Source organism: Onychomys torridus, chromosome 6 (genome assembly GCF_903995425.1).
Source record: "Onychomys torridus chromosome 6, mOncTor1.1, whole genome shotgun sequence".
In the NCBI taxonomy this organism is placed as follows: Eukaryota; Metazoa; Chordata; class Mammalia; order Rodentia; family Cricetidae; genus Onychomys; species Onychomys torridus.
The window spans coordinates 111,179,231-111,204,922 of NC_050448.1; the positions used below are offsets into that span (position 1 = coordinate 111,179,231).

Sequence of the window (25,692 nt, forward strand, 5' to 3'; positions counted from 1 at the left end):
CCAAAGGACAGATGGTAACTCTCTTTGAGAGTACAGAATCATTTATTTAGTTGCTGCTGCTTTTTATCCACACATTTCTAAATCAGGCCAACACTAAATATGCTAGCCAAGCATTGTACCTATGTGTTCCTTTCAGTACATGAGGGGATCTCCTTTTCAGAGACTTGTATTCAGTTGCTTCTGGGGCCTGTGTTCATTATAACAATTCTGTCAAGAGCATGTTTAGAACATGGCATCATTAGACATACACTGATGGACACCTCCTAAGTAGTAGGCAGGGAGTATGAGCTAATGTACTAAGGTTCATCCAGCTTGTTAGTTATTAGAAAGAAACTAGGTTTAGTGTTAGTCCATAAAGGTGGCACTTGCCAGGTTCTGTTCTTACTGTGACCTTAGGTAGCCACGCAGCCTGCTACCTAGTTGTTTACTGGCATTAAAAACGCACCATTTCCATATTTATCAATCTAGATTGTACAGTGGGAAAACTTGAGCATTTCTTGAACTTTGCTATCACAAGTAGTATGTATCAGTTGTCCAGAAGATCTATGCAAAGATGTTGCTTATTTGAAATGACATTCCCTAATGGAGTTAATGGAATTATGATGTGGCCAACATAGAGCTGATAATTCACAACAGCCATTGTAAAAGTAGGTCTTTGTATTACACTGCTACCAAATCTCTAAATTGAGGCCATATTTTCTATGTCGTCTTTAAGTCTCCTCTTGGCACTGTGGTGGAATGGTGCATATTTAAAGACTGGTATTTTGGAACTGTGCAAACCACATAAGTGTTTTTTTTCCCCTACAAGTTATTTCTGTTAGTTGCCTCCTTTACTTGCAAGTTGACTATAAATGTCATGAAGTTTATGTCCTATATAAATTGCTTTAATTATGTTGGGTTTATGTAACTTCTTTGTGCTTGTATGGGCTAAATGTATAAATGCATTTTCTTCTATAAACTCTAGAAGTTTGCTGAATGTCATAGTAAATAAATACAGCCATATTTAAATGAAAGTGTTTATTCTCACTGGTTTAAAGTCTAAATCAAGGATATCATTATCACTGCATGATGATACTGCAATTTAGTAATTAATAGAGAGGGGAATGCCAGCATTCTCATCAAAGCAGTCCCAGATGAGAAGTGTCGTTCTTTGATTTCTAGTTTACCAACATAAAAAACCTTCCTTCCTTCTCCTCTGCCACACAGAAACAAACACATCCAGATGGTGCAATCTATAGTCTTTCAGAAATATTTGTTATGGCCAACAGTAATATGAGACCAAGAGATGTTTCAGGTATTTCTTCCCAGTTTCTAAGTTGAGTGGCAGTACCAGAAATAAAGGTGAAAAAAATTGGAATGACTGAGGAGTTAATTTGTAATGAAAGTCCCAACAGAAGATTAGAACACCAGCAAAATAACCTGTAATACACACTTTTACTCCCCAGTACCCCACAGTCGGATTTGACTTTGCTAAATAAAATATAACAGAACCCGAAGGCAGTCTAAAAATCTAATCATTGTTCGCCTTAACTGCACTGATGGATGTCTGGTCAGCTAACAAGATAACTGTGCTGTGTCCATCAGCTCTATTATAGCTGTGATTGAATACCTGTAGCAACAGTTTAGGGCAGGGAACATTTCTTTTTCTTGAAGTTTCAGAGATTTCATATAGTCCTCAGCTCCCATGATTCCACATCAGTGGTGAGTCAGACCATGAAGTTTGCAGAAGTGTGTGGTGGAGAATGTCACTGGCCTTCTGGCTGACAGGAAGTAGAGAAAGAAGAAAGGACCTAAGACCAGGTACACTCCTAAGGACCCACTTCCTCTAGCTAGGCCCCATATCCCAGAGTTTGCATAACTTACCAAGACAGACCCACCAGCTTTAGATGAAGCATCAAACATATGTGCCCAGAAGGAACAATGCCTGAGTGCTCCATAACATTGAATGTTAAAGCCCTTTCTGGATAGTATCTTTTTATTGAGTTCTTGATTTCTCTTTTAATCCCCTCACTGTACATGTCCATCAAGAGCAACTAGAGCTGACAAAATGCTATGAATATTCTCTTGATTTACATATTCTTCAGAGTTGTGTCAGCATTATGATGAAAATATAGATGCTCCGAAAATTTTGTGTTACTATGTCATGTCTATTTCTTAGTTTGTGAATGTGCAATATTCATAAAATGGTATAGTCAATGGTATCAGGGGCATCTTGTTAAGTAGTTGTGAAGGTGAGTAAAAAGATGATCATTGGAAAATACTTAACATTTTAGGGCAATTCCACATATCATGGGGCTTTCTACTTATTTATATGCTAACAGGTGCTGATTGGACTCTCCATTATTCTGAAGTCTGAAATCTAAAATCCAAGTATCCTTAGGGCCTTGCTACCTCTGAACAGCTTGTAGGAGAATCTTTCCTGGATCATCTTAGATGATCTTCTAGAGGATTGGTTCAGTCCTGGGCATAGAGTTCCAGCACTTCCGTGGTGGTTTTGATTTATTTGTCTGCCTTTACATGGTGTTTAGATGCCCATTTGCCTCTCTCTCATCCTCCCATGAGGACATGCAACATCCTGGATTATAGGTCTGCCCTCTTCCAGCATGACCTCATTTTTAACTTGGCTTCTTTCAAAGTATTTATTGCCAAAAATAACACCTTCACAGGTAGTAGGCTGAAAATTGGTAGGGCACAAACTGAAATTATCTTGCCATGTCATAGAAGGGTGGGAGACTCAATTAGATAAACACACAGGAGACAGGAATTTTCTGTGGGCTGAAAAGACAAAATTCTTTCCTAGGTCATGCACAGAAATAGCCAGTTGGACCTCTGCCCCTGCAACGAAGTTCACTTTTTCTTAACTATTGATCATAGACCCAGAAGGGAGGCTCTGATTGGGTGAGTTAGGGACCTGGTTCAGATCAGAGTCACTTGGAGAAGGATTCCTCCTTGTAATTTATGATATGGTAGTGAGTTAATTTGTATTACTTGGCTGTGGTCAGTGGTTCTTAACTTGTGGCTTAATAACCACTTTGGGGATTGAATGATATTTTCACAGGGGCCACATATCAGATATTTACATTATGATTCATAACTAGCAAAATTACAGTTGTGAAGTAGCAACAAGAATAACGACTGGAGGTCACCGAAACATTGGGAACTGTGTTAAAGGGTTGCAGCAACAGGAAGGTTGAGAAGTGCTGGTGTAGCTAGTGCAGAAAATTCTCAAAAGTGATGATTGCTGCGAGAGTAGAAAATGAGCTAGAGAAACCCAGACACAGGCAAAATGTGACCACTGACTGCTCCAGGGTGACATCACCAAGTGTCAGTGAGTAATTCCTGGGTATACATCCCCCCAATTCCTATGCAAACTAGAATGGCTTTTTCCTTCCTCACAAGTTAACTATTGGCTGCTGGAGATGGAAGGGAGAGAATCTACAAATGATAACGAGAAATTATTTGAAAGTTGGGTGGTCATTTCACTTTCATAGAGATTTTAATTTGCATAAGTCCTTGAAAAAATAATTGAAACTTCACAAAATGAATGGAAAAGAAAATTTGATATTAAAATATAAAACATAGGCCTTATATTAGATAACCTTAAGCATAAATGAGTGGTAGATTATAGAATTCTTTTTTAATAGGATAGAATCCTTTTTTTCTGCTCAGAAATCTGGATAGTCTAGAGAATAAAACATAAGAGAAGCTGAACATATACCCAGTGATGTAAGAAAAGACATCCTCAGCTCAAAGTTGCATCCTACCTACAAAGTAATTTGTATGCAACTTGGAGGCTCTGCCAGGAGACAGTGTCAGCAATATGTGTATCTCTAAAAGTTCTTCTCAGAGTCTTCTGTTCCAGAATCCTTTTCTTTCCCATTATGTTCTTTTTCTTAGTAGATAAATGATGCAAAAATGAAAAGTTTGAAAATTTAAAATGTCGATAGTTTGCTATCTATTTTTCAGGCTACCATGATTGTCAACAGACTTATCAGATGTCCATACTATAATATTAGTTATATGTCACACATATTATGAACACTGTCTACATTGGATGCCTAATGAGTTTGGGTTAGGTGCTGCCTTTTCTCACTATCCAATATTTCCTAGTTTTAATTTTGTTATAGTAGATATTAGCATTTGGGATAGTGGTATACTGATTTCTTTAATGACTGTTTCTTCCACTTAAATAAATTAAATAACAACAATGCCTACTAGAAAATCATCTGTTGAATGAAGAATGAAGGGTTTAATTAATGTCTAAAACCTCTTTGTTAAATATTTCCATAGATTCCACTTTTCTATTACAGTTAATGCAGCACTAAAGATCATATTGCATATATTTTAATTTTGAATATTTTTATGATTATAATAAGAATATTTTTGTTTACTCTTTTTTAAGCCATTTATTTTGTGTCTTCATGCATTCACCAATTTAAGTACAGAGGCAAAAATAGTGAAAAGATGGATGAAGCTTTATTCTTGTGATGGAGACAGACAATAAAAAATAATCTATAATAGACAGTGAGACAAAGATAGATGTTAGGGAGCAAAGCAGGAAGGGAAAAGGGCATTTGGCATACATGTTAGGAGAGGCCTGCCTGAGAAGATCAGTGTGGTGATCACTCTTGTGCTGTGAAAATATCTAAGAAAATCAAGTTAAAGGAGGAAGGGGTAACTGATACTTTCAGGGGCTTCAGTACAGGTTCACTGTTTCTGTGTATCTGGACCCATGATGAGGCAGAGCATCATGGCAGTAGAGTGTGCTGGAGAAAAATCAAGATACTTGCCTCATGGTGTAGTTGGAGAGCTTCTCTCCAGCCCCCGCCAAGCCCTATTAGTCCAACAACCCACTTATAAAATAAACACACAGACATTCATATTATTTAAACTGTTGGCCATTAGCTCAGGCCTATCATTGTCTAGCTCTTACTCTTATATTTAGCCCATTTCTATTAATCTATACTTTGCCACATGGCTCGTGGCTTACCAGTACCATACATCTTGTCATGGCAGGGGCTGGCCATCTCTCTCTCCCTTCGCCTTCCTCTTCCCAGAATTCTCTTCTCTGCTTGTCCCGCCTATACTTCCTGCCTGGCTACTGTCCAATCAGAACTTTATTTACACAGAGCGATATCCAAAGCACTTCTCCTTTTCTTTTTTGTTATAAAAGGAAGGTTTTAACTTTCACATAGTAAAATTACAGATAACAAAACAATTATCAAGCAAGAGTTACAGTTAGAATATTAAAGAAGATATCCTATCTATCTTATATTTGTGAGTTTAAGGTTTTATATCTAACTTATCTTTTATCATAACTAAGAAAATTATAACTATCTAGCCTTCAACCACATCAAAGACCTCAGAAGGATGCAAGCAACTTTTGGGAGTCTTGCAGGGTAGACAGAGACAGCTGGCAGCCTGGACAGTCACCTAATGTTCCTTTGTAAAGTTGGGGCATTTGTCTTCAGCCCACATGGCTAGAGTCTCTCGGTCACTTCTCTCAGTGTCCTGTGGAATATCTGGCAGTTTCCTCTGTGAAGCAGGAACCTGAAGGACCATTTTGTCAAGCAAAGTTTAGTGGTCACCTTTCTATGGGTCCTGAATGTCCAGTTGATCAAGCAGTCCATACAAGAACAGTTTCTTGCACAAATGGCTATTTTTGCCAAGGTGAAGATAAGCTCCATATGAAGTGTCTTCAGTGCCCATCCTCCTCTCTGAAGTAAATAGGTGTTGCCAGGAGCAGACATGTCTCACTGTCCAGAAAGTCTAAATTGTAAAAATATTTTAAATGCCATATTCTGTAGGTCTTTGAAGTATTTGAAGATTACCTATCTATCTGAAATATCTCTATGTATACCTAGAAGACTTAACTAACATGGCTACGAGTATGATTATCATAGATGACTAATTATGAATCTATTTTTAATTATCCATTACAATTTTAAATGAGCTGTACAAACTTAATACCTTAAAGAGTAGAAATATACACACAGTATAACAAAATTAACTTTGTTTGTATCAATAGACTAAAACCTATACCAATGTAAAGCATTTTAAACGAGTTGTTGCTCTTTAGAAGTAAGTTCATTAATCTACCCTATCATCCTATTATATCTATATCATCATGGTGCCTAAGAAGCAGAGGGTTACATGAAAAGAATGTCTCCAGCAGCACAGTAAAACCAGGCCCCATATTTCACAGTCTACAACCCATGCTGTTAGTCTACTCAGTAGATTAAACCATAGATTAGGTCAGAGCCATCATGATCTGATCATCTATAGAATTGTGGTCCGACATGTGTTTTTACTAATCTTCCAGGCATCTCTCAAGCCAATCAAATTGACAAACAAAATTACCCACCACATTGACAGCTATGTCCCAAACAAGACGTTAATACCATCCCTTCTAAGGCTCAGGGAACATCATGGAAGAGAAGACAGAAGGAATATAGGGGTAAAAATAAGGGGACAAAGGTTGCTGAAATCACGGTTTCACAGCAGCTTAGGTGAGATACTGGCCTTCATAAGAGTGGGCATGCCAGGGGCTGCGGCGGGGCTCTTCGGGACATACCCTTCTCTTCTGAGCTATTGCTACTGATGGGTTCTGGGGAGGGGCATTTATAGTTCTCAATTGTGTACTTGCAAGTAGGTCTGCTGGGATCTAATGGATAGTTCTAAACCTATGGTCATATAGATGGCCCTGGTTAAAGCTAGTGGGTGACCAAACGAAATGACATGGGGTGAGGAAGGGATTTATAGGGAGGAGGGAGGAGAGAGTCAAGAATAAGTGTAAGTAGAACACAATACATACAGGTATGAAATTGTTGAAGAACAAATTTGATAAAACTAAAAGATAATGTTCAGCTTAAAGGTATCAAGTGGGGCATGAAGGTTCTGGAGTGATGGAAATGATCAATATGTAGACACAGAGGTGACCATACTGGTGTCTATCGCCATGAGCAGTTATCAGAGGTATACATCTTGAACGGTACATGTTTTATAGTAATTAAAAGAAAAATAGGAAAAGATTAACCATCACAATAGGCCTTGAGAAGATTCTTTTTAAAACTCAGCATATGTTAACTGAAACTGCCCAAAGTTATGTTTCATTGTATTTGATTTATTATTGCATGTGTGTGGAAATGTGATGTAGGCAGGGCCTCTGTGTGTGTGAAGGCCAGAGGTCAATGTCAGGTACCTTCCTCTGTAATTCTCTACCTTATTTTCTGGAACAGGGTCTCTTGCTGAAGTGGGAGCTCATCAATTTTATAAGACTAGCTGTCCAGCAAGCTCCAAGGTTCCTCCTGCTTTCCCAGCGAGCGCTATGGTACCTGGCACTTGGGTCCTCAAGCCTGTGCAGTAACATCACAGTGATAGGTCTTCTCTCAGCTTGCAATCTGACACCTTCACACATGTGTGTAATGTGCTTCAATCATATTCACTTCCCCTAACCAGCTCTCTTGTACCTTGAGCAGTTTTATATTAAAAAGAAGTTGAGGCAGCTGAAGCAATGCTGTGTGGCCACAACAGCAAGAACAGAACCCTATTGGTAGATGTTTTCTGTATTTTGCCACCTATATCCTAAAGGGACTGTACCGTACCCACTTTACTTGCTCTTTTAAACATTTTGATTTGTGTGGTGTCTCATCAAATCTCAGTTCCATCTCAGGATAGCTCTGTCTGAGTGAACAGAAGTGCTGGTTTCAGAAACACATGGCTTTGATTGCATTTTTTCTTAAACAAACTCTGTTCTCTCCATACTACATGAAAGGATTCACTGAATTTAGTTTACAGCATCCGCTGGGCTCTTTATCCTTTCAGTCAGACCATTCCCACTTAAAAAAATTATTTTTCCAGCCCAATCACAGTTTCTCCTCCCTTCCTCCTATTCTCCCAGTCTTTCCCCACTTCCTAACCTCTTCACTCCAATCCATTCCTCCTTTCTCTTCAGAAAAGGGCAGGCCTCCCATGTATATCATATAGCCATGGTATAGCAAGTTTTAGTAAGACTAGGCACCTCCCCTTGTATTAAGGCTGGGTTAGGCAATCCAGTATGAGGAAAAGGGTCCCAAAGGCAGGTAACAGAGTCAGATACAGCTCGTGCTTCTTCTGTTAGGAGTCCCACAAGAAGACCAAGCTACACGACTGTAATATATGTGCAGAGGTCCTAGGTCAGTCCCATCGAAGCTAAAATATATAAAGAATTCAAGAAACTAGATATCAACATACCAAATAATCCAATTAAAAAAGGGATACAGATCTAAACAGAGAATTCTCAATAGAGGAATCTCAAATGGCCAAGAAGCACTTAAAGAAATGTTCAACATCCTTAGCCATCAGGGAAATGCAAATCAAAATGACTCTGAGATTCCATCTTATACCTGTCAGAATGGCTAAGATCAAAAACACAAGTGACAGCTCATGCTGGAGAGGATGTGGAGCAAGGGGAACACTCCTCCACTGCTGGTGGAGTACAAACTTGTACATCCCAACTTTTAGTGTATCCTTCCACCTCCTTCATCATTTCTTAAGTTTTATCTGTTAATTTCATGTAACATGTAGGAAGAGGACTGTCCATCACTTCCCCTCTCTCTGAACTTCTCTAACCATTTCCCTGCTGAGCAAAGCTTGCTGGATCAAGGACAAGAGACATAGTAAAGGGACTTTATGGAGAATGCCAGACATTTCTGTCTTACCTTTGGAATGCTTCTTTGTCTCAATGAAGTAGTCATATTTCAAATGCCACAGTGTATGAGAAGATGTCACTTTGGTCATCTTTCATTTGTGCCAGCCCAGTTGATAGGGTTAGGATTTAGAGTGTCTAACATTAGATTTTAGCATTAAAGCTGCAAGTAAAATCCAAGCTTTCTCTCTCAATTATAATAGAGTCTCAGAGAAGTAAATTAATATGTTGTAATTATCAAAGTTGCCACTTTATACTTCATTGAATTTTACATTTTAAATAAGAATAAAGTCAGTGATTTAACTATGGGCTTTGGTCATAGGCTGTTGTAGGAAATCTTGTGTAAAGATATAACTGTTTTGCTTTAATGTTTCTGGAAAATATATCAGTTTTTCTATTGCTTTCCCTAAATATTTGGCTGAGACAGCTTACAGAGATGTGTGTGCAACATCTACTGTTTCTGAAATATTCAATGTGAAACTGAATTGAATTTCTACATGTCATAATCAGAAGCACCTTCTATTAGGAGTTGACTAAACTTCTATAAACTAACCTATTTGGAAATGTTAATAAAGTATTTAGATATTACTATCACTGTTTGGAAATTGTAAAAACAATCATTTGTATTTATTCTATTCTATCATCCCTTTCTACTGAAATTAGCCATATTTTTTTTTGTTGTTGTTTGTTTGTTAAGATGACAAACAGGAAAATTTAGTGGTTAATCCCAATAAACTTGTTTTAGAGAATCAGAAATAATTTTAAACATTCAATGTACTGGGAACATTTTGCACAAGGATCAGAGCATGATAAACTTTAACTCCAGTCTAAGCTAGTGAGGAACAGGGTGGATGAAGTCTTCAGCTCTTAATAAGAAACAACACAAGCTGTAAAGATATACTTTAATTTGAGAGAAAGATGTTTAGTAAGGACTTGGGGAGAGGCATGAAAAAGGGCCTTCTGGAAGGGGACAGGATGGATACAACCAATGTGTGATGCATGCATGTTCTGAAATACCAGTGTGCACTGGTAAATTAATATGACTTTAGAAATCAATGGAGAGGGCTGGAGATATGGCTCAGTGGCAGAGTGTTTGGTTAGCTCTGAGAAACAAAACATCAACTAAGGAAAATGTAAATAAAGTACATTTCAAAGGTTCATGCAAATAGGCACTAAATCAAAGAAGCTATCTGGAAACACAATGCAACAAGAACATTCTTGAATGTGAGAAAGGCCAGCAGTGGGCTGTCATTTAAAAAGCAAATATAAAATAAGTTTTTATTTGAAGGGGGCAAAGAGTAGGATGAATAATCTATATAGTTTAGTTCCATAATTTTGCCAGACTGCATTTAACTCTGCTGATTTTTTTCTTTAATTTTCAAAATGGGAAAATTAGGTGCTTCAGTGGCAAAGTGAATGGATTTTCTGAGAATGAGAGTCTCCATATAGCACTAATCAATTGTGGATGACACATCCTGGAATTCAAAGGCACACTTTGTGTTCATCTACATGTGGACTAGTCCCGAGAGCAAGCACTCTACCAGCAGTCTTGTTTTGTCCAGGTACCAAAATGTTTGCAGATTCTTGAGTTTAATTATAATACTCTGAAATTAAGATCACAGGAAATGGATTAGGGGATGATGAATCATCAATGGATGTTTATTACCTAGTTTAAAGTCACCCCATCTATAAATCTTTCTAAGGCACATTTTTCTTTAGCTCAAAAAAAAAAAGTTCATTTACTCTTTCAAGAGAAGACAATGAAATATTTAAAGACTCCCATTTTTTAAATGATTGATTAAAATCTATATCATACCCAGCTTAGGTTTCCTGAGAAACAACTACTATTTTACCTTCTTTAGTGATCTTTCTTGCAGCAGAAACCAAATTCCTTTTCAACTTGGAGTCGAGCAGGAAACTACGAATTAATAATAAAGATACAGAACTAAGGCTTTTCCATTTTAAGGTTCAACAAGGAAACATTATAAAGCATAGTTGTCTTTCATAATTTTGAGAAAAACAGCTCTGTAAGGTAACTGGTAGACAATGGTCACAGTAAAGCTCAGCTACATCAAAATCGTAGGGTTTGATTTCTTCAGATGCAGAATCTCGCTGTGTCATCTAGGCTGACCCTGTGCCTGCTCCTCCAGGGCTGGGATTACAGACTGACACATCACGCCTGGCTCAAAGTTTGCTTCAATTTTAAGAGTAAACAGTGGAGAAATGGGAACTCACATGTACCCCAAATTTCTTGTCTGAAAAAAATGGGTTTCAAAAAATAAATATATATACTTTATATTTTAAGTATACTTTAAAATACAAAAGTATAGCTTAAAAAGTGTGTGTGTGCATGTGTGTGTGTGTGTGTATCTTTTTTCCTTCAGATTTTGAATTAAGCTCTTTGTTTGACAAAACTTTTTTTTTGAGACAGGGTTTCTGTGTAGCCTTGGCTATCCTGGATCTTGCTCTGTGGACCAGGCTAACTTCGAACTTACAGAAATCCATCTACTGCCTCCCAAGTGCTGAGATAAAAGGCAAAAAGGCATGTGCCGCCACCCACTGGTGACAAAGTATTTTTATAATCTCTTGGGCTTCAGTAGATTCTCTAATTCTGCACTCCAATGAGTAGAGAGCCTAATACACACACACACACTGCAGTGGGTCATAAAATCCAGAAATGCAAACACTTCAATTTATTCTTAAAGCGTGAATGACTTTCATGATAAAATATTACTTCTCTGAAACAAGGAAGCTGAAAGTGCTCCTGAACCTTTGGAAAATTAAAATGATTTCATTAGAAAGTTTACCAAGGACTTTTAATTGTGTATTTTAGCAAGAAATCCAAAGGCAATATCACTCTTGATAAAAGCACACATTTCCCATGTCACCTGAGTGGAGAGGTGAAATAATGTGGCTTCCGTAAAGAATTTGTGGTCACGACACTAACTATGATGTCTTGAAGTGTCTTGATTTTCAGTTTTGCTCTCCTGGCTTAATGATCTGCTTATGCTCTCAGCAATTTCTTATATCTGATATGAAAGGCTGCATATTTGCAAAATCAATATTTTGGGGCTATATATTTCCTATATATTGGCCATAAGGACTACACTTCTTGAATAAAATTCTCATTCAATTTATATTTTTAAAACTGATATACTCATAATTTCTCTAACATTTATTTTTTATAGACACATCCAGCCATACTGGGATTTTACACCTAAGCATTCCACCTTTATTTTTTCTAAATAGTAAATTTCCTTAAGTTACTATTCATGGATTTTTTTTTGAGACAGGGTTTCTCTGTGTAGCTCTGGCTGTCCGGGAACTCACTCTGTAGACCACACAGATCTCAAACTCACAGAGATCCTCCTGCCTCTGTCTCCCAGTGCTGGGATTAAAGGTGTGAGCCACCACTGCTGACCCTACTCATGGATTTTAAACACTAATGCTTTTCTAACTTTACTGATTCTTCTTGACTCAAAGAACAGACAAGCTGGAAAGTTTTTATGTTCCTCAACAGAGAAAGTCTTCCTTTGTATTAAAAAAATTAAAATGAACACAACTTACCTTATTGTTGAAGGGATTATTGTACAATGTATTTTCACTGTGGGCATTATTACCTATAAATACAGACTTTTACTATTTCTTCAATTAATAACATATGTAATAATTCATTTGTTCATCAATGAAAGTGTTATGAAGCATGGAATATGAGTAAATAGAAAAATTATTAAGTGGAGAACAAGGGCATAATTTAAGTATACTCGGTGAACTGAACATTATATTCATACAGACTGACATGAGGAGTCAGTTCTGTTCAGACATAATTTTTCAAACCCTAGAATTAACAAGCTCTATTTCACTAAACCCTTTTATTTTTCTTTCAGCACTTGCCAGAGCTGGTCAGTTGCAAAGCACAGTTTTCTAGGCTCCCCACTGGCAGCTTCTGATCCTGCTCTAATGTTACCATGAGACCCCCATTTCCAGCCCAGCCACACAGTGTAGTCACGCTGCTTCTCCCTCTCACAGTTACTGGGTTAGGCTGATTGTCCAGTAGGTCTCTATTTGGCTTCAAACTCTTCTTTTCCCTTCCAATATTTGTCCTATATTCCTCTTCTTATCACATTCATATGAATCACTTGAGTGTTTCACAAATTTAACTTCTCCTATCAATAATTTGTTTATCAGTAATCAGATGTCAGTTCTATAAGTCATTATCATCCTTTATAACAAATTCCCATGTACATTTCTCACTTACATTTTACATATGAGAAAATTGAGACTTATTCATTTATGAGAAGAACACACAAAGATGAGGTGGTAAGGGATTAATGCTGTCCAACCCAGCTAACCAGTGGACCTCCAATACCAGTACAATAGGAGGAAAAGAAAGACTGTAACCTAGCCAACCAAAAGAACAAGCCCCTCTCAACAATAACTTTCAATGAAAAATGATTACAACTTTCTAACACATCACTAGCTAACTGACTGGATTTAAAAACAAGATCCAATTATCTCTTGTCTCCAAAAGTGCCCTTAGCTAGCAAAGGCATCCAAAAACTGAGCAGGAAAGAATGGAGATCAACCTAGCAATCAAACAGAAGTCATAATATGCAAGCAGAGCAATTATTGTGTTTGCTAAAGAAGACAGCTGAGCAAAGCCAGTCAGGAGATATAGAGAGGGACTTTCCATATTAACTAAAGAACGTTCACTAAGTAAATACAGCAACTCTAAATATGTATGTGTTGTATATTGGCGTGTTATACAACACTAAAAGACATAAAAGATCATATAGGTACCAGCACAATATTAGCAGGAAACTTCACTACTCCATTCTAATATTTATATAGATCTTTATATTGGTTGCATCATATGACACAAAGTAATCCCTATTAAAATAAACCCATATTGGGACAATTCCTTATATTTATCAGACCACAATGGAAAAATATAAACAAATAGCAAGAGAAACCTCAGAAATGACACAAACATCTAGAGACTAAATAATATACTTTGGAATGAGTAGTGGGGCATTAAAGAGGTCAAGGGGGAAATTTTCTTTAAAGCCCAGAAATAACCAAACAACCTCAATAGTACACCTTACCAGATCCTGTGTATTCAGCTAAGGCAGTCCTAATGAAAAGTTATTTATGAGCACTAGCAGTAAAAAATAAGAGAAATCTCAAATAACTAATGGTGTACCAGAAGACTCTTGAAGAACACACAACAACCTAAACCCAATAGATGGCAAGAATAGAGATCAGAGCAGAAGTTAACAAAACAGGAACTAAAGGGATAATGCACAGAATAAATAAAAGAGTTGGTTCTGTGAAAAGACAAACAAGGTTGACAAAAATCTTCACAAAGAAAATCCCAGGACTGAAAAGATTCACTGATGAGTCCAGCCCAATTTTTCAGGAGGATTTAACACCGATATTTCTCAAAATATTCCAAGAAATACAAAGGGAAGGCAAAGTCTCATATGTATTCTATGAAGCCATTATTACCCTAATATCAGAACGGGACACAGCATGATAAAAAGAGAATGCCAGATTAATTTCCTTGATGAATATATATGGAAAACTCTTTAACTTTTTAACAAAATTGAAGAACACATTAAGAAGATCAGATACCATGACCAAGTGGGCTACACTTTCAGTGTGGTTACTCATATGCAAATCACTAAGTATAATATATAGTGTAATTAAAATTGAGGACAGAAGTCATGTTATCTCAATAGATGAAGAAAAGGCATTTTACATAGTTCCCATGATATCAGTTCTGGAGAAATTAGAAATAAAAAGAACATATTTCAAAGTAAAGACTATACATAACAAATTTATAGCCAATATTATACTAAATATCAACAATCTGAAAGAATTTTTTTCTAAAATCTTGGTGATGACAAGGGTAGTTAATCCACTATTTTTCAATATAGTACTCAAAGTGCTAGGCCAACTAGACAAGGTAAAGACATAAAAAGATTAAAAATAGGAAAAGAAGTAAAATTATCCCTTTTCACCACACAATTCTCTAATTAAAAGACCCTATAAACTCTACCAGAATACACTGAGATCTAATAAACGTATGGCACAATGTTGCGGGATTTAAAACCAACAGGCAGAAACCATCATTTTTTTTCATATTTATCAATAACAAAGCTTCTAAGAAAGAAATTTGAAGAAAATATTTCATTCATAGCATCTCAACAAAACAAAACAAAACCATAGGTTGTAGTAAACAGAATGAAGGAAGTGAAAGGTTCTATAATGAAAAACGTCCACCCAGGAACCAAGGGAAAACTGTGTGTGCTCTCTTTCATATGTTGACCCTGGCTCTTAATATTTCTATGTATACATATAGATACATGCTGTGGAATGAGAAAGGGACCATGGAAGCAGAGAAAAAGGTAATGAGAAGGGGAGAGAAACTGAACAAACATGCTGCTATGAAAATAGAAAGGGCCGGTGGTTGTGGCGCACACCTATAATCCCAGCACTCGGGAGGCAGAGGCAGGTAGATCTCTGTGAGTTCGAGGCCAGCCTGGTCTACAGAGCTAGTCCAGGACAGGCTCCAAAACTACAGAGAAACCTTGTCTTGAAAAACCAAAAAGAAAAAAAAAAAGGAAGATATTGAGAGTGGTATATAAAGGGGCAGAAGAGAAGGGAGAAAGATCAGCAAAGACAGTGCCATGATGGTATCTCACACTTTGTATCCTAATTAAAGAATAAAAATAGAAGAACAAGAGCTTCTATTAGGTGCCAAAGGACACAATTAGTCAAATCCCCAAGTCCCTTTTCTCCATTATGATGAGACATCCCTTGTTGCTCTAGAGGCACCACACTTTCATATTTGATGTCAGGTGGTTTTGTACATAAACACCTATGCAATCTATGCAAAGTTGTACACCAATATAAAACTACTAGGTTTACATCAATTATAAATATTTAATATGTACTTCATTATAGTTTAAACCCTTAATTTAATACTTACCACTTGGATGGTGCACAATGGTGAGTTTATCTACAAGACAAAAAACACATTCTCTGAAGTTTAATATTTATCCCAAGAGGTGACTGAAATTTACAACATAAACTGAAAATACCAATCCTCCCTTTGAATAATGTGTGAGCCCAAGTCTTACTACTTCTGTATTTTCTGGCTAGCCCTGAGGTGCTATGGTCTGAAGCTTGTTTTACAGCTGTTTGAACCCTGCTTCTCTGCATTGATATTCCTTTAGTCTGAAACACAACGTTCATTTTAGAAATCGAAGTCTTTCAGAAATTATTGCATATTATAAAGTTTAAGCATTTCTTAGTGTACAAGCTGGTGACTATTAAAACAAATCCATTAACTATATGCCTACCAGTCCAATAGGTTTCCTTGCCACAGAATACATACTCAGAACCTCTTGTTAATCCTCATCAGAATGGTATTCCTCCCAGGCTCAGTTGATCTACTATACACCTCTATAGGTTAGTGTTGATTGCATTATTGTGGTAGTTTGAATGAAAATGGATAGGGAGTGTCATTATTGGAGGGGTGGCCTTGTTGGAGAAAGTGTGTTAGGCTTTTAGGGTTCAGAAGCTCAAGCCAGGCCCTAGTGGCTCACTCTTTCTTCCTTCTGCCTGCAGATACAGATGTAGAACTCTTAGCTGCCTCTCCAGCACTATGTCTGCCTGCATGTCACCATGCTTCCTGCCATGACAGTGATGGCCTAATCCTCTGAACTGGAAGCCAACCCCAATTAAATGTTTTCTTTTATAGGAATTGCTGTGGTCGTGGTGTCTCTCCATAGCAATAGAAATCCTAAGACACCAGCTAAATTGAATTTCACATGTTCTGCTTTGTACCTCATGTCTTTCACTCAGCACCCCAGCTTCTACTATTCATTATATTGTGCATAGTAGAAGCATTCATTTTTACTGCTTAGGTAGTATCACAGCATAAATACAGGCTGTCTTAGTTAGGGGTTCTATCGCTTCAGTGAAACTTCATAACCAAAAACCAAGTTGGGGAGAAGAGTTATTTGGCTTACACTTCCACATGGTACTCCATCATTGAAGGAAGTCAGGACAGGAGCTCAAACACGGCAGGATCCTAGAGGCAGGAGCTGATACAGAAGCCATGGAGGGGTGCTGCTTACTGGCTTGCTTTCCATGGCTTGCTCAGCCTGCTTTGTTATAGAACTCAGGACGTTATAGAACTGCAAAGGGATGGAACCACCCAAAATGGGCTCAGCCCTCCACTATCAATCACTAATTTTAAAAAATGCGTTGCAGCAGATCTTATAGAGGCATTTTCTCAAGTTTCATTCCTTTCAGATACCTCTAGTTTGTGTGTCAAGTTGGTGTAAGACTTACCACCACACAGACACAATGTAATTACACTTGTTGCTGCCTGACATTCTGATTGTTTCCAGTTATTATGAATCAAACTTCCATAGGCTTTATAAATAGGTATTTTGGTGGATACAAGGTTTCATTTATATCAGAAAAATATCCTGGGTTGGAATCACCAGACCACACACTAAGCATGTATCTGATCTTTTCAGTCATTCCACACTTTAACCTTCCCTCAGCAATCATGTGCTTCAGCTCCATATCCTGTACTTAGGTTGGTCTGGCATCCTTTTAAAGTTATGCTCATAACAGTTGTTGATTGGCATCTCATTGAAGCTTACTTTGTCTTTCCCAAATAGTCAATCATGGCCTTCTACAGCATGCCTAGCATCCCTCCTTTTAGTGTGAGGCCTTTTAAATCATCACGTGGAACACTGTAGAGAACATCTACTAGTGTGTAATCCTCAGTCAGAAACCAACTTGAAGCATCCTCATCAGCTCCATTTCCTCTCAGCCAGCCAGTAAGTTCAGAATCTTCAGTGGCTGTAGCAGGACGGTTGAGGTGGTGTATGGGAAACCCAGGTATGCCTATTGGTTGGGACTTAAGATTCAGGTGTTCAATTTCTTGGTCTTTTTCTTTAATAGCTTGGTAGAGTGTTAGTGAATATGTTTGTTACTTTTGTTTAACTCTGTGAAGCTGTGTTACTTTGCCTGTCTAAAACACCTGATGGTCTAATAAAGAACTCAATGGCAAACAGCAAGGCAGAAGAAAGGATAGGCAGGGCTGGCAGGTAGAGAGACAGGTAGATAGAAGGAGAAATCTGGGAAAGGAAGAAGTAGCCAGAGAAAGAGGACTCCAGGGGCCAGCCATAGGGTTGCACAGCAAGCCACAGAGTAAGAATAAGATATACAGAAGTAAGAGAATGGGAAAAGCCCAGATGCAAAAGGTAGACAGGATAATGTAAATTAGGGAAAGCTTGCAGAAAACAAGCCAAGCTAAGGCCAGGCATTAATAAGTAATAACAAGACTCCATGTGTGGTATATTTGGGAGCTAGATGGCACCCCCCCCCCCCCAGGGGAAAATAACCAACAACAAAGGAATGCTTGTAACTCTTACTTTCTGAACTAACTCTTCAAAATTATATTTTAGTTTTTATTTTCATCCTTCCAAGCTGCCCATTCAGAGACTGTGAGCACTCTGGGAATTGTGGGATGCAGTGTAGCTGAGTGTGTTCACTTCTTAGGTGGCCTCAGCATCTTCAATGATGGCCTGAGATCTTCTGATAGTTGATTTGAAGGTGATTCCTCGTGTTCATCTTTGACATCCAAGTCTTCTGGATCAGCTGTGTCACTCTTGAATGCAAGGCTAAAATGTAGACTGAACTCTGGAACCAGAATGATAATAGCTGTTTACATAGCCTTTTGGATGATACTGTCCAAGGCAACCATCCAATGTGGCTTGATGTTATGATTCTGAAGATCTTTATTGACTGCATCCTGGAAACCAAAGAGGACCACTTGCACCTGGCTGATGCCAGAGCTGTCAAAGTTCATCTCTAGCTTCAGCTTTGACAGTGTAGTGGCTATGATTTTTTGGTCAGTGGACCTCACAAACTCTGAGGCTCTTTTGAGGGTTGTGGTATGTTCTTCTTTTAGTTTAGGCTCTTCAGCACCAGTTTCAGAGGTTCAGTCCACTATCATCATGCTGGGGAGCCGGGCCTAAGATTGCTTTTGTTTACTACAAACTTCAGAATGCACTGTTTTTCCTATTTATATTCTTTTCTGAAAATCCCATGTAACTCCACTCAGTTAATTTAATTCTGTTTGTATTTTCTCTTGTTCTAGTTCTGTATTCAATTCTTATTCATTAAATATAAAAGATATTAACAATTTCTTAAAAGTAACATAGAAATAAGTATAGTCTTCTCACATTTTTGTCATAAAATTCCCTCAAATTTAATGGTCAATGGCATTTTGCCTCATACTACAAGTTTTGATATTCTGGCCACAATAACTTTTGGTTCAAAATAATTTTCTATGATTCTTTTTTGATACAAGGCTTAAAACATTGTATTTGGTTCCTAAATACTTTGGAATGAATCTGCAACACTTGGGGAGCATTCTCTTAAGCTTTTGATCTTCCAGAGTGTATTGAAGCTTTTGATGATTCAGCAGTTCTCCATCTTAATCACATCCAAGCACATGTTATTCAGATATGTGAGCTCAGTGTTTTTACACCTTATTCAGTAAGTGTCAAATTGGTTGTGATTCAGGTCTCTATATCTTCATTGACTTCTGTCATGTGTTCAGTTAACTACTGAGAAAAATGTGAGGACTTTTCTGAGTACTGCCAATTTTTGCTTCATTGGCTGTGATAAAACTTATAACCATATATATATAAAACATAAAAGACAGAAATATCTAGGCTATTATATCACCCTGCTGAACTTTATTCCTTTTTAATGTATTCCTTTATCTCTGGCCATGGGTTTTATCTTCAGATCATCTTGTCGTGGATCAACATGGCTGTGGCAGCCTTCTTGTGCTATGTCTTGGCATGGGGGTCGACCTTCATTTGCTAGCTATCTTCCTTTTTTAAATATATGTTCTGTAGACTGCCTACATTTAGGGAATCTTTTTGTGCAGCATAAAAACATATTATTTTAAAATGAAATGTTTAATCAATTTACATTGAACACACTATTGATGTTACTCAGTTTACTCCCACTCTTGTTTCCTTGCAGCTTATCTATTTTGTGTATGCACCAACTTTGCAATTCTCATGATTTGTTCTTCAGAATTAAATACTTTTTAATACTCTAATTAATTTCTTCTATCGATTTCCTAAGTTTACTTTTTTGTTATTTTATGTGTGTGTTTGCCTGCATGTGAAATAAATGCATGCAGTTCTCCTATGGCCTGAAGAGGGAGACAGAACCCCGGGTAGAGACGGTTGTGAGCCACCAGGTGGGTGTTGGGAAGCCATGTGGGTGGTTTGCAGGTCCTCTGCAAAAGTAGCAAGTGCTCCTTATTGTTGAGCCCTCTCTCTAGTCCCTTTTTTAAAGTTAATAAAATATGCAAGTTCAATTTCTCAAACTAATTTGAGAAAATAGAGCCCTCCTTCCTGTTTTCTGCTGTACACTTCTCTTCATATTTCCTATTTTACCCCCTTTGTCTTGTTTTTTAATTGAGTCTTCACATTCTACATGTTGTACTTTATCGTGTATAAAATTTCACCCAATGCCAGTTAGCTGCAGCCTCTGTTCTATATGGTATTGTTTAAATATTTTTCTCCTTTACATGTTCTAGCCTATAACTTACATGTAAATTTTGTTTTAAATAGTTGTTATTACAATAATTTACCAAAGCACAGAGAACATACAGTCTATAGATACCTCATTTATATGATTTGAAGTATTTTTATCCCCTCAATGTGGATCTGAATTTCTTTTTACCTATATGGAATTCTTTAATGTTTATTGCTTTGCAATTTTTCTACAAACCCTCTGGTTGCATTTCTTGAAAGCACGATTATTTCAGCAAAAGTTTCAAGGCTATTGTCTCTGGAAGTGCTCTTTTCTTTTAATTGCAGCTCTTTGATGATATTACCAGACAGTCTTAAGCTCTCCATTGGTTCTAACAAGATAGAGTGACTATCCTTAAGCTTTCCTCTATGTCATTCATCTTTTTGTCTAATATTGGGCAAATTGTATTAATCCATATTCACAGTCAGTAATAGTTAACTATATGTGATATGCTGATTTCATCTATAAAAGGTTTCTTTTATTTTAATGTTGCTTTCTATAATTTCCACTTGGTTATTTCAATTAGTTTCAAATTTCCTTGTGATATTTTATGTTTATCCCTTTTAAAACTGTCTTTTGCATGAGTTCAATATGCTTATCAGAGACACTTTAATGCTTAATGTCCTGTTCTACAAAGGTCAACATGGGATTACCAGTTTCTTACTATTGATAGCTTTTTTTTTTTCTTCACTGGGGATTCCTATTCATTTTTATGTAATTTAAAATGACTTTTTGGCCGGAATATTGAGGATTACATCTCTTGTACACTGTAGATTCTATGGAGGATCTTGTTTGAGGAGGGAGTTCAGCTTTTGACATGAACTTCTATAGGTTTGATTGTTTTTCAATCTTCACCAACAGAAACCCCAAAGTGTTTCATAAGGCCTGAGGTACAAACTGTGTTTCTCTCATGGATTTTATAGTTTGGTTTTAGGACTTGCTAGGCATATTGTGAGTAGAGGTTACTCTGAGTCAGGGTCCTAGTATAAGGTGTTAGTGGTTTTAGGGAGCATTAAGATGGTCCACTCTGTCAGGTCAACAGCAAAGTCTTTCCCAGTAGTCCTTTGCCTAGCTCACTCAACCTTGTGTGCCTTGCACACCCTCACTCAGCTCATCTCTCAGCCACAGACGTCAGTTCTACCTGTGTGACTCTGAGCCCACTCTTGTTCTGTTCAGTGTCCGCTCCAGTTGTCTCAGTTACGCTCTCCACATTCTCTGCTCCCAGGACTGCCTGGAACTCTCTCACAGTTAATAAATGTTCCTTTGGCGGACAGGTGGGCAATGGGTGGATTCACTGCGTGAGTCTTCACCTGCTTACTATATACTTCTCAACATTACTTGCTTGTCTGGATCACCATTAGCATCTTATAAAATGTGAGTGCATACTCAGTGCTGTTTGTACCACGGTGGCTGAAAAGTGAACTCATTTATTGTTAAAACACTGGGGCTAATTTTTGAATTCAAACAAAAATGTGTGGTAGATTCTAATCAGTGTGTTTTTTTCAGTTCCTCAAATCCTATTTTCTTATTTATAGATTATGAACAAAATCTATCTACTATGATCATTGTAAGAAGCATTAGTATTTAACATGTGTTCTTTAGATGTGCTAGATATTTTAGTAAGATTATTTATAGAATTTATAATCTTGCTAGTTGTTAAAATGGTAATTTTTCACATAATAATGCAAGTTTGTAGATCTAAGTTATGTGTAAATCACTCTTTTGCTTATGACATTAATTATTTTACAAAATATATTTATAGTTTAGAACACATTTATAGGAAAGCTTAAAGCATTCTCTCCAGGAAAATAGATACCAACACAATAATAGAAGAAGAATAAATTTCACAGAGTGAATCTCCACATGATGTACCCTTAAAAGCTATGTAATATATACTTACAGTGGGTAGATGGGGCTTTTTAAAGTGCTTTTTCTTAGTGGTTGTTTTTAATTTTCTCTGTGAAAGGAGAGACTTGGGGAAAGAGTGGCCATATAGCAATCATACAATTTACTTTCAATTTTGGAATGTATTATTCATCTTTGGAGAAGATTTACCATCTTAATGGCATTGGTCTTTAATCATGGTTGTTTCCCTATCCCCAGGGCAACTGTTAACTATCAGCCATGGAAACCTACACTGCTAGGAAACATGTGGTTATGAGGAAAGGCCAACCTGAGACACATAATTTAAAATAATCTACATGTGGACAGTTGTGAGACTTGACTGTACTAGGAATGACCTACTATTTGATGCCCATATAATAGCCAATAAAAATACACTGGAACAAGTTATTCTTATATAGAAATCAAATGGAAGTAGTGCACACTGGCTGGTCAATCTTTGTCAGTAGAGCACTTGGGTGGATATATGAATAATCCTGCTTTGCAGGGAATGAACTGCAAAGCAGGAGTCTCCAGCCAGAGAGTGGAAAGTGAGGAAATGTGAGGATTTGAACTGAAGTCTGTTTGGATCCTCAGTTCCTGAAGTTTTCTACCCAATCACATTATCATTTTTGAGTAGCAGGCAACTTTTACTCACCATAGGCATTTTCATCTTCTGGCCTTTTCCCAATAATGTTGTCTCGTAGTTGGCGTAGTTTTTCCTTAATGAAAGCACAGAATACAGATATCAAGATTTAAAATCTTTAATGGGTCAAAATGACCCATTACTGTAACCAGGGCCCAAACCACTACTTAGCAATAAGTTGCTACTTAGGATGTCTAAAACACCTTTGGTACTTTTTACATAGTCTTATTCATTATGAAGGAGATGTAAGATGGTAGCATCCCATTTTTACAGACATGGAAACTGAGGTGCAGGGAGGCTAAGTACTTCTTCTAATCACAGCTCTAAGTTAGGCTTGGAAGCAGGGCTTAGCTGCATGCCTACACCCGTGTGCCTCCATTGAGTGAAGAGCTACACCAGGCTGCTGTTGCTGGGTGCTTCCTGAGCCCATCTACAGCCTCCATGTGGCATATTCTTTCCTGGAACTCTATTTATTAAAAAAAGTGAAGGACCCAGGGGAAAATACCATGAAACTAGTTTCCCTTTCTTGGAGTATTTGTGATCTTTGTTTTCCAAATATTCTGCTCAGCGCATCTATTATCCTTTTAGCAGAAACAAAAAGCACACTCACACTCCATAAATTTCTTGAGAAGAAAACCTAAGAGGTTTTTTTTTTGGTCCTCAAGAAGGCCTCTTTCCCAGGGGTTGTTTCCACGGCTGTGCAGATGTTCCCCTCTGAGTGGAGCCAGGTGCCCTGGGCATGCCCATGAGGTTGAAAGGCCAGGCCTTTAGCTTTGTCACCACCTCTCCTTCAGAGCTAGGGACGTGACTGTCACTCTTCCTTGCCCTTCAAACTCTTTGGCTACATACATGAAAATGAGTCATTTTCCCCAGAACAGTCCTCCATCAGCCATACCATGTCACAATCACTGCTGGTAAATTCTTTTCCAGGATACAAATGAATATGTTTGCAGCCAGAAGGGGAATATTGAAAAGACTATGAAGTGTGGGGGAGTGTGTGCACATGTGTGATGCCTTAAATACTTCCTCACGGATAAAAATGTACAAACAAAATAGAAGCAACTGAGTGTTTCAAGACATGAGTAGGGAAGTGATTTCTAAGAAGCTGGAGTATGTGTAGCTCCTGGGAACAAAATGAGTTGCATTGGCTTGTCGCTGAACACATTTTACTCCATTTTAGGGTCAGAGTGACTGTGAAGATGATGGTATTGGTAAGGATGGAGAAACAATGATGTCATTCTGCTCATGAACAATGCACAGGTGTAGAATTCCATCCGCCACTTTTTTTTTTTTTTAGCATTTGTTGGGAAAAATAATTTCCTTTGATTAATATTGTAAAACTTGTACCATTTTCAGCTACTGACTGGCACCCAAATCTGCCCCTCTAGGTAGGTGGATTCTGTCAAGCTATGATCTCAGATGTGTTTGGAAAGTCCTCTCGCCTACACTGCTTTGGCCAATATGCCATATTGTTTGAAATTTCATCATAGTGACTCATTTTTCTATTGTTAAAAAAACTACATTGTCTTTTAAAATAAAAATTATCTCTTGGTAGAGGTAGAATATTCAGCTAATGTTAGTTAGCTCCCTGTATTTTGTCTTAACTTCTAATCAAGCAGCTATAGGAACACTGGGTTCTGAGGCAAGACGCCTTCCTACCATGGAAAGAATAGAACCTTAAAGTATTTGGGAGTGGGAAAACCTATGAGATAAGTAGAATATGGAGTGAATACCTCTTTTTACAATTTATTTTATAACTTAATTTAATTTTACATATCAGCCACGGATTTCCCAGTCCTCCCTCCTCCAGTCCCTCCCCCTCGACTGCCCACTCCCCCCCCCCCCCCTTTCCCATCTCCTCCAGGGCAAGGACTCCCCTAGGGATTCAGCTCACCCTGGTAGATTCAGTCCAGGCAGGTCCAGTCCCCTCCTCCCTTCACCCAGGCTGAGCAAAGAATCCCTGCATAGGCCCCAGGCTCCAAACAGCCAGCTCATGCACTAAGGACAGGTTCCGGTCCCACTGCCTGGGGTCCTCCCAAACCTTGAACTGTTTCGCTTATCCAGAGGGCCTGATCCAGTTGGGGGCTCCTCAGCTAGTGGTTCATGTGTTTCCACTAGTACTGGAAACAGACAAAGTGGCATAGGTGACATATTTTATAAGGAAAAAAAGTTAAAATTAATCACAACGAGGACTAAATGCTTGATGTGACATCAATTACTTTTGTCCCCTCCAGCCTTGTCTCTGTTACAGGTTTCAGCATGTTGAGCACCTGTTACTGTGAGGATGCTTTGTGTTAATTTCAGCAATGGGATAAAACAAACATTCTCTGCATCCAAGACAGGGAATATAAGCAGCTTTGATGTATGGGTTCCAAGGTTGAGTTCACAAAATGAACTTATCAGTGAAAACTTTGGATATTATTTTCAAGCATTTAGTTGATTGTTGCAAACACATTCTTAGTGGCTAGTGAAAAAAAGAATAGTTGTCTAAATGTTTAGTCTTCACAAGACATATAAAGAGTCTAGGGGAGCCATAAGTGAAGGAATGTTTCAGAAGATCATATTACCTGTTGAATCATTTCCAGACTACTCTTTCCCATCTGCCAACGTTTAAATTTCTCTAGAGCTTCATCCACAGACATTTTCCCATTCTTGACTTTTTCCTGTAAGAGGATCAGTTCTTCCTGCCCAAGGATCAGTTCTTCCTGCCCAGTGGTCAGATAACCCTTTGCACTAGAGACGGTTGGACCCTCCATCCAAGCTTTGTCTATGATTCAAGAAGAGGGCATTTTAATGGGAAATTAACATTTGAAACACTGGACAAAATCAT

General features: G+C 37.8%; 1 protein-coding gene across 1 annotated transcript in view; it reads right to left on the bottom strand.

The window, feature by feature from the left end:
• Positions 1-9,617: 9,617 nt before the first annotated feature.
• The window catches only part of LOC118586262 (B-cell scaffold protein with ankyrin repeats-like), a 120,528-nt gene continuing 104,453 nt past the window's right edge, over positions 9,618-25,692 (bottom strand). The window contains exons 7-12 of the mRNA XM_036191384.1: positions 25,430-25,629; positions 22,875-22,938; positions 15,681-15,710; positions 12,254-12,306; positions 10,540-10,604; positions 9,618-10,290 (exon numbers count right to left, since the gene is read on the bottom strand). Coding sequence (XP_036047277.1) covers positions 10,545-10,604; positions 12,254-12,306; positions 15,681-15,710; positions 22,875-22,938; positions 25,430-25,629 — 407 coding nt within the window. The 3' untranslated portion in view covers positions 9,618-10,290; positions 10,540-10,544. The remainder of the gene's footprint in view (positions 10,291-10,539; positions 10,605-12,253; positions 12,307-15,680; positions 15,711-22,874; positions 22,939-25,429; positions 25,630-25,692) is intronic.